The sequence below is a fragment of the Scophthalmus maximus genome, chromosome 19 (genome assembly GCF_022379125.1).
Source record: "Scophthalmus maximus strain ysfricsl-2021 chromosome 19, ASM2237912v1, whole genome shotgun sequence".
Taxonomy (NCBI): domain Eukaryota; kingdom Metazoa; phylum Chordata; class Actinopteri; order Pleuronectiformes; family Scophthalmidae; genus Scophthalmus; species Scophthalmus maximus.
Genome location: NC_061533.1, coordinates 13,544,403 through 13,558,666, shown reverse-complemented (window position 1 = coordinate 13,558,666; position 14,264 = coordinate 13,544,403). Strand labels below are relative to the sequence as shown.

The 14,264-nt window shown below is 40.3% G+C and overlaps 2 protein-coding genes across 2 annotated transcripts; both read right to left on the bottom strand.

Annotated features, from left to right (window-relative positions):
• Window positions 1-14: 14 nt before the first annotated feature.
• On the bottom strand, window positions 15-7,079 carry rbm19 (RNA binding motif protein 19). Its single transcript, XM_035639794.2, has 24 exons — window positions 6,932-7,079; window positions 6,651-6,833; window positions 6,438-6,551; window positions 6,276-6,320; window positions 5,649-5,859; window positions 4,946-5,214; window positions 4,784-4,843; window positions 4,573-4,651; window positions 4,392-4,463; window positions 3,943-4,152; window positions 3,700-3,830; window positions 3,459-3,586; window positions 3,273-3,369; window positions 3,064-3,174; window positions 2,773-2,973; window positions 2,610-2,679; window positions 2,359-2,495; window positions 2,191-2,251; window positions 1,399-1,478; window positions 1,249-1,304; window positions 935-1,051; window positions 722-827; window positions 448-568; window positions 15-352 (listed from the first exon to the last, which is right to left on the bottom strand). Exons 1-24 carry the CDS (start codon window positions 6,965-6,967, stop codon window positions 270-272), a joined length of 2,778 nt encoding a protein of 925 aa, XP_035495687.1. The 5' UTR covers window positions 6,968-7,079; the 3' UTR covers window positions 15-269.
• Window positions 7,080-8,762: 1,683 nt separating this feature from the next.
• Window positions 8,763-12,578, bottom strand: slc2a11b (solute carrier family 2 member 11b). The gene is made up of 12 exons (XM_035639797.2): window positions 12,082-12,578; window positions 11,870-11,968; window positions 11,525-11,685; window positions 11,309-11,433; window positions 11,074-11,203; window positions 10,774-10,922; window positions 10,271-10,458; window positions 10,031-10,141; window positions 9,582-9,683; window positions 9,392-9,467; window positions 9,133-9,260; window positions 8,763-9,025 (listed from the first exon to the last, which is right to left on the bottom strand). The coding sequence occupies exons 1-12, from the start codon at window positions 12,151-12,153 to the stop codon at window positions 8,834-8,836; spliced, it is 1,533 nt and encodes a 510-aa protein (XP_035495690.1). The 5' UTR covers window positions 12,154-12,578; the 3' UTR covers window positions 8,763-8,833.
• Between the last annotated feature and the right edge of the window lie 1,686 nt (window positions 12,579-14,264).

Genomic DNA, 14,264 nt, shown 5'->3' with positions numbered 1-14,264 from the left:
AAACCAACCAGCTATTAAGTCATGAAATAAAATTTAATATAAAAAATGACATCACTCCCAATCTTTTGAGGTTAATCACTATACAAAAACTTGCGTGATGTAAGCAAAACAGAGTTTTTTTCACAAAACTTTCACCAGCCAATACATTTCTCATAATTTTTCTTCGTCTGTCCATATTATCTTTACGATCCTATTAACAGAAAAACACTGGAGCATAAGCCAGGACTGTGTCAGGACTTTCACAGCGACGGTGGCGATTATGGACATCATCAGTCTTCCGTGCTCCCTCCAGTTTCCATTGATTCAAGAATTCCCTCCATTACCTCTGCCTTACGCTGCTTTTTTGAGGCCACTGAAATGAGGAATAAATAGACAATAGTGTCAATAGTGAATATATCATTTCATGGATCATATTCTGTACGTGTAATTAAGATTTTAAAGACTTACCATGAAAATGTTCAGCTGTTTTCCGTCTCAGTGTCTCCACAGTTTCCTCAGCATCAGCCCACTCAAGCACAAGACGTCTCCCGTACAGATGGGTGCTGTGGCACAGTGCAGCAAATGCTCTCTATAGAGATAACAGGGGCATAGAATTTATGATCATAGGATAATACTATACAATATACTATACAGTAGTACTAGAGGACTCTGTATTCCCTAAATATGCATCTTTAAGCTGACATTACTTTTTAAAAGCAGATGAATCAAATCACACACAAACCTTAGCATCCTGTTTTGTAAGGAAATCAATAAAGCCAAAGCCTCTATGCTTTCCTGAACCAGCTGCTTTTTTCGGAAGACGGACAGTCTTCAGCTCTCCAAACGTGCTGAGAGGATAGACGGAAGAAATTATGGCATTAATAAATGATTTCGCTCTCAATCTTCTCCGCACACAGTGTGAATAAAAAAACCGTTATTTGTGGGTGACCCCTACCAGAAGAGTTCTCGAATTTCCCTGACAGAGGCTTGGAAGGGAACATTGCGCACAAGGATCTTTGATCCTGTTTGCTTCTTATCGACTTGCTTCTTCTTGCGTGACACCTCAGTAGTCCTTTACAAAAGCAAAAAGACTGAATCAGTATTGACCACTGAAGATGACTCACAAACCCTCACAGTCATCGTGTTAAAAATAATTAAACATATCTTACCAAAAAGTGTTTTCATGCAAATTTCAGAACAACAACAGTCCTAGTATCTCAAGTCAAATGAAGTTCCTATTGTTATTCAACATAGTTCACTATATGCTACCTTGTAGCTCTCTCGGAAATCTTCAGCTCTAACTGGTGATCATCCACAGTACAGTGCTGGGGGAGAGTTGAGAGAGAGAACACACATCAGCTCAGAACCAGATTGATGAGAAAGGCTGAAACAGTTTTGCTGAGGATATGGAGCTGGTACCTGAAGCTGCCTCAGGGCCTTCTGTGCTGCCTCTGCCATCTGATATTGGACAAAGCCATAGCCCATGGACAACAACTTTCCTGAGAGAGAAAAAAGACATACGGAACATAAGGCAGTTACCTCACCTGCTGTTTTCACTAAGCAAGAAAACACAAAATGCACATACACAAAGAAATGTATTCCACATTTGCATTTTTGCCCCTGTACTTGCCTTTGTAATCTCTCTCACAATTCAGCAGAAAGTAAAGTTAATTGTGACAGGAGCTCTACGTGTCACTGCAAAAATGTGTATAATTAATGAAATAATTACAGTTTGGTTCATTGATACTATAAGTTGTGGTTAAACCTTAATAACAGGTCAGTTTGAATCATCAGTTCAGCAAAGATGATGGTTCTTGTTGAGGAATTTCTCTCCTCTCCCCTTGGTGAGACTGCAAAGATGAGTGTTTGTTTGCCTACGTAAGGTCATCTTATCTTTGGCGTGCTGGGACAGTCGATGGTTAGCCGAAAGCTGTCTTGGTGCGTTAGAATTTAGGTTAAAGTTGAAAGACATCTTGTGAGACTCACTGGGACGCCATGCACTGACCACTGATCTCTGTAATGATCCAGAAATCTCACAAATTGACCTCTTGTAATGGATACTTCTGCATAAGACATCTACGGTCTCCATCTTGCTGAGTCAATTTTCCATTACAGTTCTTAACAACTCGTTCGAAATACTCCCACAAATGAAACTCCTATAAATATTCAGAACTAGGATCGTTTGTCTGAAAATGGACTGATGTGTCATACCTGTTTTATCTTTCTTCTTGGAGATGGTGCAGGATGTAATCTTGCCACATTTGGAAAATGTCTAAAACAAATGAAGAAAAAATATATTCAACATCTTAAACATCAGTCTATGATTAAACCCTTCTTAACCACTGTTAAATGTGAATAGCTGTATTTGAATTGACCTACCTCCTGTAGCGTCTCCTCTGTTGTGCTGAAATTAAGATTCTTAATGAAAAGGGTGGAACCTGGAGCAGATTCCTCCTCTTCATCCTCATCTTCTTCCTCTTCCTTCTCTTCTTTCACTGCCTCCTCTTTGTCAAGCACTAGGTTAGACACATACAATAAATATTCTAGTTATTTTACTCTTTTCGTGTCTATAAAAAAGTTAAACTTGAAAAGATTTTGAGGTTTATGAGTGTGTGTTTGAGGGATTCTACCTGGTTCTAGTTTGGCTGCCACAAACACCCCCACAGGTGCCCACTCTAGATACAGCGGGACATGATGGAACTAAAAATAAATAAGAAAAAAATTGTCTTCAGTCTTCTCCAGTCACACATACTCTATGGAAAGGTTACAGATGGTGAACTACAACACACGCACCTTACTGTAGGCAAGCCTTGTGAAGGCTCGTTTTGCTTCAGGCGGCTCCAGGAACTCGATGATGGCAGTGAGTCCTGACGGTGGCAGCAGCACTCGACCCAAAGAGCCATGAGGGGAGAAGAGCTCCTCCAGCTCCGACACCACCACTCCCGCTGGAAGGTTTTTCACCAGGATCACAGTTGTACTCCTTTCTGCTGCTGCCTGTACACCAGGGGGCACAAGCAGGCAACAGTGTTACTGGAGTAATCGTTCATAAAGCAGAAAATGAGGAAGAGTTTAAAATAAACTCACCTGACTGAAGGAATCCAGGCTGACACCGTTGTCCAAAAGGAACTGTCGAGTCTCCTGGACAATTTGTGTCTCTCCCAGAGCCATCCTCACTGCAACACTTCCCTTGGACTCCTGCAGGAGGACAAGAGCAAAATTTGTTACAATTTTAAATGTGTATGATGCACATGCTGCAAATGAAAAGTGAAACAGCACAATGTAGCGTCTCTCACATGGTCCAGAACTTGGCTTTTAGTGGTGTTGTATTTTTCAGCAATGGCATCTGCCACTGCACTTGTGCCAAGAAACAAGGAATTCCAGTTGTGTGAACTAGAATAAAAAAAAAGCAAAAGATGAATGGGTAAATTTAAAGAAAACGACAAAACAGATAAGCAGAAGATTAATGGGACAACGTATACCTAGAACTTGAAGCTTTGTTCTTGGCATCTTTTTGTCGTTTGTAAGATGAAGAGCCAGGACCACCTGCATCTGAGGATTCAGCCTTTTCCTTTTTCACAGTGGAGGGAAGCAGGTGAATCATCCTGCCCTAAAAGCATAAGAGAGAGTAGTCAGCCTTGAACTGACCTGTAAATTATTATATCCAGAGGCCATTACTTCTGGGTAGACAGATATCACAAACACTAGTTGGAGATCACATACCTGAAATATATGTCCGTCCAGCTTAGCTAGAGCTGTCACTGCATTCTCTGGTATCATGTAGGTTATGAAAGCGAATCCTTTAGGTTTCTTTGTTAGATTGTCGATAGGGAAGAGCACTTCAGATAAAGGACCTGTAAAGATTGTATAATTATAATACACTTGAACGAGAGTGAATTTAATTTGTGCAAAAATGTTTGTATGTGCTTATGTATATAGGTATATATATATATTTTCTTAACTCACCGTGTTTTGAAAACAGCTCTTTGATCTCTTCCTCTGTGCAGGTGTAAGGCAGGTTTCTGATGAAGAGTCGACCCGACTCTGCCACATCTTCCTCCTCCTCATCCTCCTTGAGCTGCCTGGTAAAGTTTCTGTCAATTTCTTTTTCCTTTATGTCCCTCTGGCCTTTACCGCGATTGGCATCTACACAGAAGACTTCAATGTAACGGCCCCCTGAAAACACAGACACAAAGAAACAACATTTTAAGATGAGGGAGAAAAATGACAAAATGTCGTATCACAATAGTCTTAGGGATTTTCATAATTTACACTATTCTTCTCTTTGTTTGTTGGTACACAACACACAACACACAAGAATGGACAATTCCCCCTTAGATTCAACAAAATTTGGGGCAAATCTCAACAGTCAGATATTAAGAAAAGTATGAACAGAAATAAGAATTATTTTTCACCTATGTAGTCTTTATTTTTCTTCAAAGCCTTTCCCACCTCTTCTTCAGATCGCAGGTCCACATACACGTAACCTGAGACACATTCATAGGACATCTGTGTTTATACATGGGCTTGTATACCGTCTACATTGACTCATACTATTATATCCTCTGACATATCAAAATACTTTCAGTATCATACCTGTTCTATTTCCACTTTCATTCTTCCCAATCCTGATTGCTGCGGGCTTCAGCGGGGTCATGAACTCTTTAATTTGTTGCTTTTGATGTCACATAAAATGAAAAAATATGTATTTTTGTGTCACAGATGCAGACTCTGAATTATCAACAGTGATTTTAAAGCAGAGCATCTTCACTGCACCTCTGAAATCAGAAATCTTATGTTCAGTCACCTCTTTCACGTTGAAAGGGGCTCCTCTCAGTTTCACCGTGAACTCTGTCGTCGGCTCCATCTGCAACAAACAGATGGTGGATTTAACATGTACAAACTGAAAGGCAATACCATGCTATACTGAATTGTAGTACTTGATGGTGTATTTCCTTTTAACAGTCACCTCCTGTTTGGCAGTTTTCTTGGCTTTTCTCTGCTTCTTGTCCTCGGAGGAAGCTGATGTTTTGGTCTTTGAGCTGTTGTCTCTGTCACCACTCTCATAGGCACTGTCTGCATGCTGCTGCACAGCACCACGATCTTCATCTTCGTCATCTCCCCCTTCACCATCATCCTTCTCTTCGCCCTGTTCCATGGTTTCGTCCATCTGTGCTACTTTTGAGCGCAGGTAGTCCATATCCGACAAGCCAGACTCCAATGCTCCTTTAGTAGTACCTGAAAGCAACAACACGGCGACTCTATTTGGTCCAGTCAGTCATAACTTTGCCTTCATGCTGTATTGTTCTACAATTGCAATATGTATATGTATGTATTTTTAATATAGTAAGGCAGATGCACAGAGCATTATAACACCACATCTTCATTCATGTGCACACTGAACTTTTTTTCAAATTTCATATTTTTCCATTTCATTCAAGTATGTTTGTGTGATTGTTTGAGTATGAAGTAATTGGCTATCATGAAAAAGTAAAAAAAAAAAAATGAAAACACTTGATAGGTAACTGACTCTAAATTGATGGTTAATGCAAACCTTAACTGATTTTTTTTTCTAAAATATCCTGTAAATCCAGAACTTCAGAAGATTGAGCTTCTTAATTAGGACAAAGCTTTCAGCAGCCTACACCAAGTAGGAACTCAGCACTACCAACCTTCATCTTCAACATATTCTTCCCCCTCGTCCTCTGACTGGTCAGAATCAAAGTTGAGGTAATCATCTGAGGCAGGCTTCTTCTTGCCCTGAGTCTTTGTCCGTTCACTATCAGGAGTCGTTTGCTGCAAAGTGTCGTTGGCCCAAGTTGGTGCTTGACTTCGGTTTTGATGTACTGACAGAAACTCCTTGAATCCCTGGTCCTCTTCCAGCTGATATGATACAAGAAGGTCAACATGATTAAACGTCACATCAATAAATTACAAACAGCACAAATTATCAAATATCACGGACAGAAAAATATATTACATTGTGCTCGACTGCTGCAAGTATGCTCACTGAGAACTTCTTACAGGCTAAACATGGATAATGTAGAGAGTTTTCACATGTCACTCAAATACTTAATAGAGGGATTTAAATCAGGAACTTTTTGATTGAGGAAAAATGTCTCTGACGTTGCCCATGCACTGCTGTCTATACACAATGTGCACATTTTGGTTCATACCAAAAAGCGCCGGAGGTGTCATAACCAGCCTGAGGTCGGTCCCATCTTATCCACGTTCAGATGTTATGTAATTAACATTTTGCAACGAGCAAGCGTAGTTTCTGAATTTACAAATGTACTCACATTGTCAAGTGTGCTGTTGAGTTCCTTTTTCTCCTTCTTGTTTTTCTGGAGACGGACACAATAAGTGACATATTAACACATTTTTTCAAATATTTCCTTATTGTTTCTCTCCGGAGATGAGGCCAAGAGATCCAGACTTCCATCCCTCCTGTTACTTTGTACCTTGTTCTTGTCAGTGTCAGCAGACGCAGGGGCTTTGTCCTGGCCCGAGCTCTGGGTGTGTTTGCTCCAGGCTTTTGCTTTAGTGGGGTCTCCGAACGCCTTACACATCTCCACCTGTAACACACGACAACGCAACCACGTGTTCATGTGTGGCCCAGTGGAAGGATCATAACGGTGACGTAAACGACAACGGGGCTAGGGCCGACATCACACCGTGACTCTCGACGTGTCCACGAAGCTCTTGTGGAAATGTTGCAGAGCGCTGTTCGCCTCCTCCTCGGACTTGAATCCCACGAAGCCGAACTTGCGGAACTTGCCGTCCTTGGTGAACTTCAGAGAGCAGTCCGTCACGGTGCCGAAGGCAGCAAACATCGACCGGAACCTCTCCTCCTTCATCTGCAACACAAGACACACGGCGAACGTGAACGTCTCGCAGGTGGACTGCAACAAAACGCGACCGGCGACGTCTGCCGACGTGCCGGAGGACAACTCACCCCGTTGGGAAGGTTTTTCACGATGACTCTCGACATGGTTGTAGCGGCTGTAAATCCACCACTGAAGCGTGAGACTGGCTTTTCAACAGATGTCAACAAACGAGCGTGGACTTTTCACTAGGTCGCCATGTTGAGTAGGCGGGGCTTCCTCTTCTTCTTCGTCTTCTTCTCTGAATCTTCAATTACAACCGTGCGGAGCATTACCGCCCCCACCTGTCTGTAGGAGGTAGTTCTCAGTCATATCCTTGTTACCATAGTTATCATATCATATTTTGTAGGTAGTTGAATCTCAGACTCTCCAGAGTTGTTTGCAAAAACAGTGTTTAGGTCCACGTGTTTAATTCATTCACGTCCCAGTCCTCCTTGATAACTACAATATGTGTAACGATACAATACCAAACAATATATCTCATTTCCACTCGGGTAGTCGTCATCTTTGTCTTTATGTTCTTCTTCTTCTTTTCCTTATTCTTTCTTTCTTTCCATCTTTTTTAGGTTTAACTTGTTCAACAATATATGGTAATTTCAATAACATTATAGGCTTAGATTAAAGATTTTACATATGATCAGCTCATAAAACATTATGCATAACATTACTGATTAACTTACCCAACCGTACATAAAATAGTTAAGATTAGCTCCACCTCAACCAGCAACAATGTTAAAATGGCTCTTACATATTAATGCAACAGTCCAATATTAAATTGGATAACAGTCATAGAAGCCTAGTAATTTCTTGAGACTACTTTTAGTTTGGATTTTACGATTTAAAGCTCTCTGTATTGTCCTGATGTTGAATGGTCGAACCCAAGTAAACTTACCATGTAAAAACATTTAGCCAATGATAATGATCCTAACAAAGCACATCTTTAACTTATATTTGTTTTGCAGACCTGTCAGTTTAATTTAGGTAAAGTCAGGAAGGGAGATGAACCTAAGTAACCCATAAACTAATCATTTGTGTTCCAAATAAATCTCAGGTGCCCCGTTAACCCCTTGTGGGTTAATTGCTCAATGCTTCATTTTTCTTGCTCAGTGAAGCATAGCATCAAAATCAGGCGTTCAGTTGCATTCATGTATGAATAAGGCCCTGAAGGACCTAACTGAGACAATGAGCTTCTGTGCTAGACAGGCAGTTTTAATTAGGTTTTTAATCTCTGCTTTTTTTCTTTCTGTTAAAGTGTCTCATCACAGACTGCACCTTTTTTGAAATGAAGATGTTCTGTTAATTGGCAGGGAAAGAAATTCCAACAAAATTATTGAATTTAATCTGATTACAACTTCCTCATGGCTACCAAGCATAGTTAAGCCTATTATTCGAATTTGGAGGTTTGAGCCAAATACTTACAACCAGTACTGAGACAAAGCAGCCAGACCCCTTTTGCTTGCTAAAAAAACACAACCTTTTTTAAATTTGGACTAAAATGGATTTTTGATTGAAAAAAATATAAAATATGAATATAAAAATTGTATCTAAATTGAAACTGGTAAAAATGTCAAAGCCGCCTACAGTTATGCTGTTATGGTACAATCAGGAGGATAGTCCAGTTAAGTTTTAACTTTTAAGTTTTTTACTTTTACTTTAATAGTTTTTTCACATAAATAATGTCTGTTTGATAATAATAGTTAGGTCATCTTGCAATAGCTCCACATAGAGTATATTGAAATACTCTTACCACCCCTGCAAAAGCATGCAATATATTTGTCTGTAGCCAGTCATACACTATAATGAAGCCTTTGTTTGGAAAGTCACAGTAGATGCAAGATTAGATTGTTGATTAGAACTGAAATGTCAGTAGTAAACGGATAAACTCCATGACAAGAAACACCATTTTTCTTTTCACCAGTTGATCTTTATTGGAAAAGCTTCAATTGTTTACACCCTGAGTCATGGGTTACACTTCATAGAGCAGTTGACAACAGTTTCGCTCCAGTGTCATCACTGCTGGCCTTTTTGTTGTTGGATGACTGGAACTCATTCTGGATTTCAAGGAAGGTTTTGTTCTTGGTTTCAGGAACAACCACGCAAATGTAAATTGCCACTGAGGCGCAGACGACCAAGAACACCAGGAAACAGTACTGCACCAGCCCGACCTGTGCAAATACAAGATTTTTTCCCCAAGATTTTAAGTCTTGCTTCTTCATTTTAAGTGTCCCAGACAAACAAAGGAAATATATTGTCAGTCATTTTGGACACCTACCACAATAAAAGGAAAGACCATGCCAATGAAGAAGAAGCTGCACCAGTTCACCGCCCCTGTAATGATGTAAGCTGCAGGGCGTGAGGTTTGTGTGAATAGTTCAGTGGTCAAGATGTTAGTTACGCCACCTTCACAGAAGAAGAAACAACAACAACAACAACAAAAACTCATTATCACTAACTAGTTACAACCACTGTGCAACAGCATCTGTTGAGGAAAGTCTTCAAGTGAGGAAAAAGGGACTTATTCAGTCAGTTACCTGGTCCTAAGCCAAAACTCAGGATGAAAGCAAAAACACACACCATGCTCAAGTATGGAACAATTGGGCTGGCATCCTGATAGAAAGGAAATCAGACAAATGTAATGCAAACTTGAAAATTATATGGAAGTGCATGAAATCATTTAATGTCTTTTGTTTTTCAACCACATCTGGTTCTGAGATGAATTACCTGAAAACTGAGTGTCAACGTGATTAAAATGCAGCAGATACTCATCAGTGTGTATCCTCCTGTGATGAGCGCTTTCCTCCCGAGACTTTCAACGAGGAGACCCTGTGAGACACACAGCAAGTCACAGGTTTCTTTTGGGTTTCACTCTGACCTTTCATGGGACTTTGCCAATTCTATTGTGTCTCAGTCACAGTGTCACATTCTCCTGCACAGTAATTTAGTGAAAGACTTTGTGCCCTGTTTCACTTATTTCATTTACAACTTTCCACTCTGTTTTACTCAGTTTTAGGAAGACCTCTAACATTAGTCCAACATATGAAGATTTCATTCGAACGATCTTGCTGTTCCCTTAACCTTTTTTAATCAGTGCGATGAAATATGAAGGAACATCAGTGATGTGTCGACACTTCACTTGGAGTAATATAAAATAATGTGAAAGTCATACTTACACATGTTAAAGCAGTGACGCATTCACAGGCACCTGTTCCAACAGTCACATACGGTATTCTATCTTCAGGAATACCAGATTGCCTGAACACATAGTCTGCGTAGAAGTAAATCTACAGGAAATAACGAAAAAGTTTATCTTTTTTAAACAGACATTTTTTCTTTTTCTCACTGTGGGCATTTATCAAATATATTCAACATTTTGAGAGACAGCAGGGCAACAAGTACACAAATCAACATACAGCATTGATGCCATTCAGCTGTTGCACAGCATTGAGCAGTATGACGGTGAGAAGCTGCCAGCGCTGACTGCGATCAGCAAAGAGTTCCCAAGGGTTCTTGACCTCTAAACCTGCTGAATCACTCTTCTCCTTATCGATTTCCTCCTGTTCAGCATCACAGTCCACGCTACCATGCAGTTGCTTCAGAGCTGCAGACAGGAAAATCACACGGTGAGCGTGAGCTTTTATTCTTCTCATCTGAACAGGCTTCAGGGTATGTTTTTTGAGAACCGCATCAAAAGCTTTCCAGCAACACATTTTTTTCCTCTCCACAGCAACTCAACTCATCAAAAATGTGATCATATGCTTGAACTCAAAGCCAAAAAGGAAAATGCTCTGCCTCTGCTAATTCCAGACAAGGGGAGTCCTCAGCTCTTTTATTTACACTGTCATGTGCACAAAATCAATCTTTGCAGGCCAAAGATAAAAGTACACAAGTTTTGAAAGTTGCAGTCTCAGTTTACCTTTCCTGCAGCCCTCACTGTCCCCTTTGTCAAGGAGAAGGTAGCGCGGGCTCTCTGGGAACCTCGGCAGGATCAGGAGCTGCAGAATGGCTGGAATACATGTGGTGGAGAGCAGGATGGGCCAGTACTCCTCTCTGCCCAGGAGCTCTCTGCAAAATCACCCACATAATGTCTGAGCAACACCATTGTTCAATTATATTTAGGCAAGTTTTTAATCACGTTAACACAAATTCTGGTGGTTCAGGTTGATATTCTATAAACTTTGTGTGATGTCAGAAATTAAAAGTGTTCAGATTTTACTTGAGGCCAATCACTTGTCCAGCCAAAATCCCGGCAGTGATGAATATCGAGGTTCCCACTCCCATGGCGCCACGAAATGCTGTCGGAGCTATTTCACCCAAATACAGAGGTTGAACACAAATGCCAATGCCTACGAAAATAAACCGAGATTAAAGCCACATTTCTGAAGTTTGACTCCAATGTTGTCACAACATGTGTAAAGTGAAGCCTTTGAATGTCATCCTGAAGCATTTACCTGCATTTATTCCAATGAGCAGACGTCCAATTATGAGGAGTTCAAATAATCCCGTAGAGTGACTCAGACCCATCATCAGAGCAGCTGCTAATGCAAATGTGTTATTGACCAACAGTGTCCCTTTCCTGGCAAAAACATATTACAATGGTAAATATTTGATGCAGAAAACAAAGTTAGAATGGAGAATTTTGCCAGTATGTATTTCTTCATCCATACCTCCCCAGCTTCACAGACAATGACCCACCAATCAACGCGCCTATGAGACCTCCGAGGGTGAATATGGACACAATAGTGGACCAAAGCAAGGTGAGAACATCCTGTGATATGTCAACTTGGTAACGCTCCCTCCAGGTTGCGTTGATGAAATTTTGCACATACTGCAGATTAAGGAAGAAAAAACACAAAAAGTCATGTTTTGGAACATGAGTACACATTATACGGTGCAGCATATACCACTGTCTTATAAAACATCTTTTACATTAAGCTCTGTGGCTACATCCCTCTCGTGAAATGAAATGAATCACACTAAAGTAGAAATACAGTGCACTGTAGGGTTATTACCACTGTGGGTGCGTTGATGACAGATATATTATATCCATACTGAAAGGTTCCCCCTATGCAAGCAGCACTGGCAGCCAGCAGAAGTGACTTGTTTGGAAGCTGCAATTAAAACAGAGACACGGAGGAAACAACAAATGTATCAGAAACATTTTCATATACAGTAGATCGTGGACAGAAGGCTGCATCTGATCGTCGTTTCAAACTCCACATACCTTTGGTCGCTTTCTATCTTTGGTTTCTTTGATAAGCAGAGGTTGATATTCATCCAGATATTCTTTCGGCATTTGGTCGCTGATGTTTTTCTCTGCTATTACTCTTCAAACAAATCGTCTGCCGTTTTATATCCTACCTCTGTCAACAGGAAACTTCAAGCTGACGGGAGGACGAGTTCGTCCTTTGAATGAATACAGCTGATCTCTTGTCAGTAAGTGAACACGAGGTATGGAGAATCGGCTGCAGGGCTACAGGCCATTCCATGTTTGTAAAGATTTCACGGAAATTAGCTTTTTTTTCTTACCAGGGGCAGTTCAAATCTTACACTGTCATTTACAAGTGGAGGTGGAAATAACAAGCCTCAGGACCCCCTTTTTCTGGATTTACAGCAGAGGCAGAGCATTCTTCTTTTGGCTTTGAGTTGAAGCATATAATCCAATTCTTTGAAAAAATTCAAGGAAACTGGCTTTCTTTTTTTTTCTCCGACAGAGCGAGGGGAAGTTCAAATGGGGACGGGGGGTTAAGGGAGAGAGAGAGAAAGAGAGAGAGACTTAAATAGCAACATAATAACGTGGATTGATTATTGGCCTGCATCCTGTTGCTATGTTGTGTAACAGGAGCTATGAACACGGATGACTTGATTAGGAACAGTGCATTAATAATTTGCTATTGTACAATCTGACATCAGTCGGTGTGTTCAAATAACTTTCTGTCTATTTATAATACATTTATTCAACAAAAAAGAAGATATTTAGGATCTAGTCATCATAACATCAAAGAATGGGAGATTTGGTCAGATGTTGGGGAGGATATGTTGATTGCCAGGAGAGAGTAAAATAAGGAGGGAGGAGGAGAGAGGAGGATTGTGACTGAGAGACTAGACACGACAAGACAGAGAGGGGGCGGGGGGGCTACTGGAGAGGTGGAGGAGAGTTCCCGACACAAAGATAGGACACATAGTTTGTCACATTTTTCAGATCTGTCAGTTCAAATGGAGCTCTTGTCCCAGAATGCATTGTGAATATACAGTCAAGCATATGAAGAGCACAACTAAAGGCACAAACAAAATCTGATGCGTTGACAGCTCCGAAGAGCAAAGTGTCCTAATTATGATAACTCTTAAATGAAGAAGTGTAGCAGAACCAGGATTTTTCATAGAGTTGGCTGCCCACCCAAACTAAAGAATCATGGGAGAAGGGCCTTGGTAAGAGAGGTGACCAAAAACCTGAGGGTTTAATTCCGACTGAGCTCCAGCGTAGATATGGGAGAAACCAAACAATTCAAAGAGTCATGTCTGGTTTCCTCCTTGTTCCAAACTCCCTCCATTTAAGAATTATGGAGGACAATATTTTCTACTTCAGTTTAGCAGAAACCTTTTGTGGCCTCTCCCCAGATCTGAGGCTTCACGCAATCATGGCTCTGAGCTCTGCAGGCAGTTCTTTTTAATATCAGAGCTCTGATATATATTTGTCAGCAGGTGTATGTCTTTCAAATCATGTCCAATCATCTCAAAGGTGATGCACCGAGCTAAATCTAAAGTGTTACTGCAAAGGATGCAAATGTTTAGCATCAATGTGATATTTAATTTTTTCATTTTTAATGGACTTGCAAACATTTGTGTAACATGCAATATGCTTACAATCAAATGATGTAACACACAGCTACAACAATGCTGCTTTCAGACAATCACTGCAAATATATAATCACTGAGAGAGAGGTGCTCTGTGCTTTCTTTCTTTCTTTTTTTAAACATAAACATTTAATAGGCCTAACATTAGTGGATATGGATGTAAACAGACCAAGAATAGACCTACAAGTACTACATGGCTTACAAATTCTGGAGTAAGTGAACATGTGAAGTGGTGAAAAACTGCAGCAGCTGCAGCTTCCCCATCTGGACTACATTAAAAAAGGTAACTGGATAAAATGGGATGGGCAATTAGTCAAAGATCATTAAATGCTCCATACTCAAAATGGTTATTATTTATTCTGCATGGTGGAAGTGGTTGAGGACATTAAAGATGATCAGAAAGTGAGAAATCAGAAGACATTAATGGCTTATGAACTAGTTATCAGTTCATAAGTTATCAAATAACTAATAAGGAAAAACACCAACCAAGTAAAATTTTTCCCAACCTGCCAACTAAAATCTTGTTCCTATTAATAATGGCTAAAGCATGAA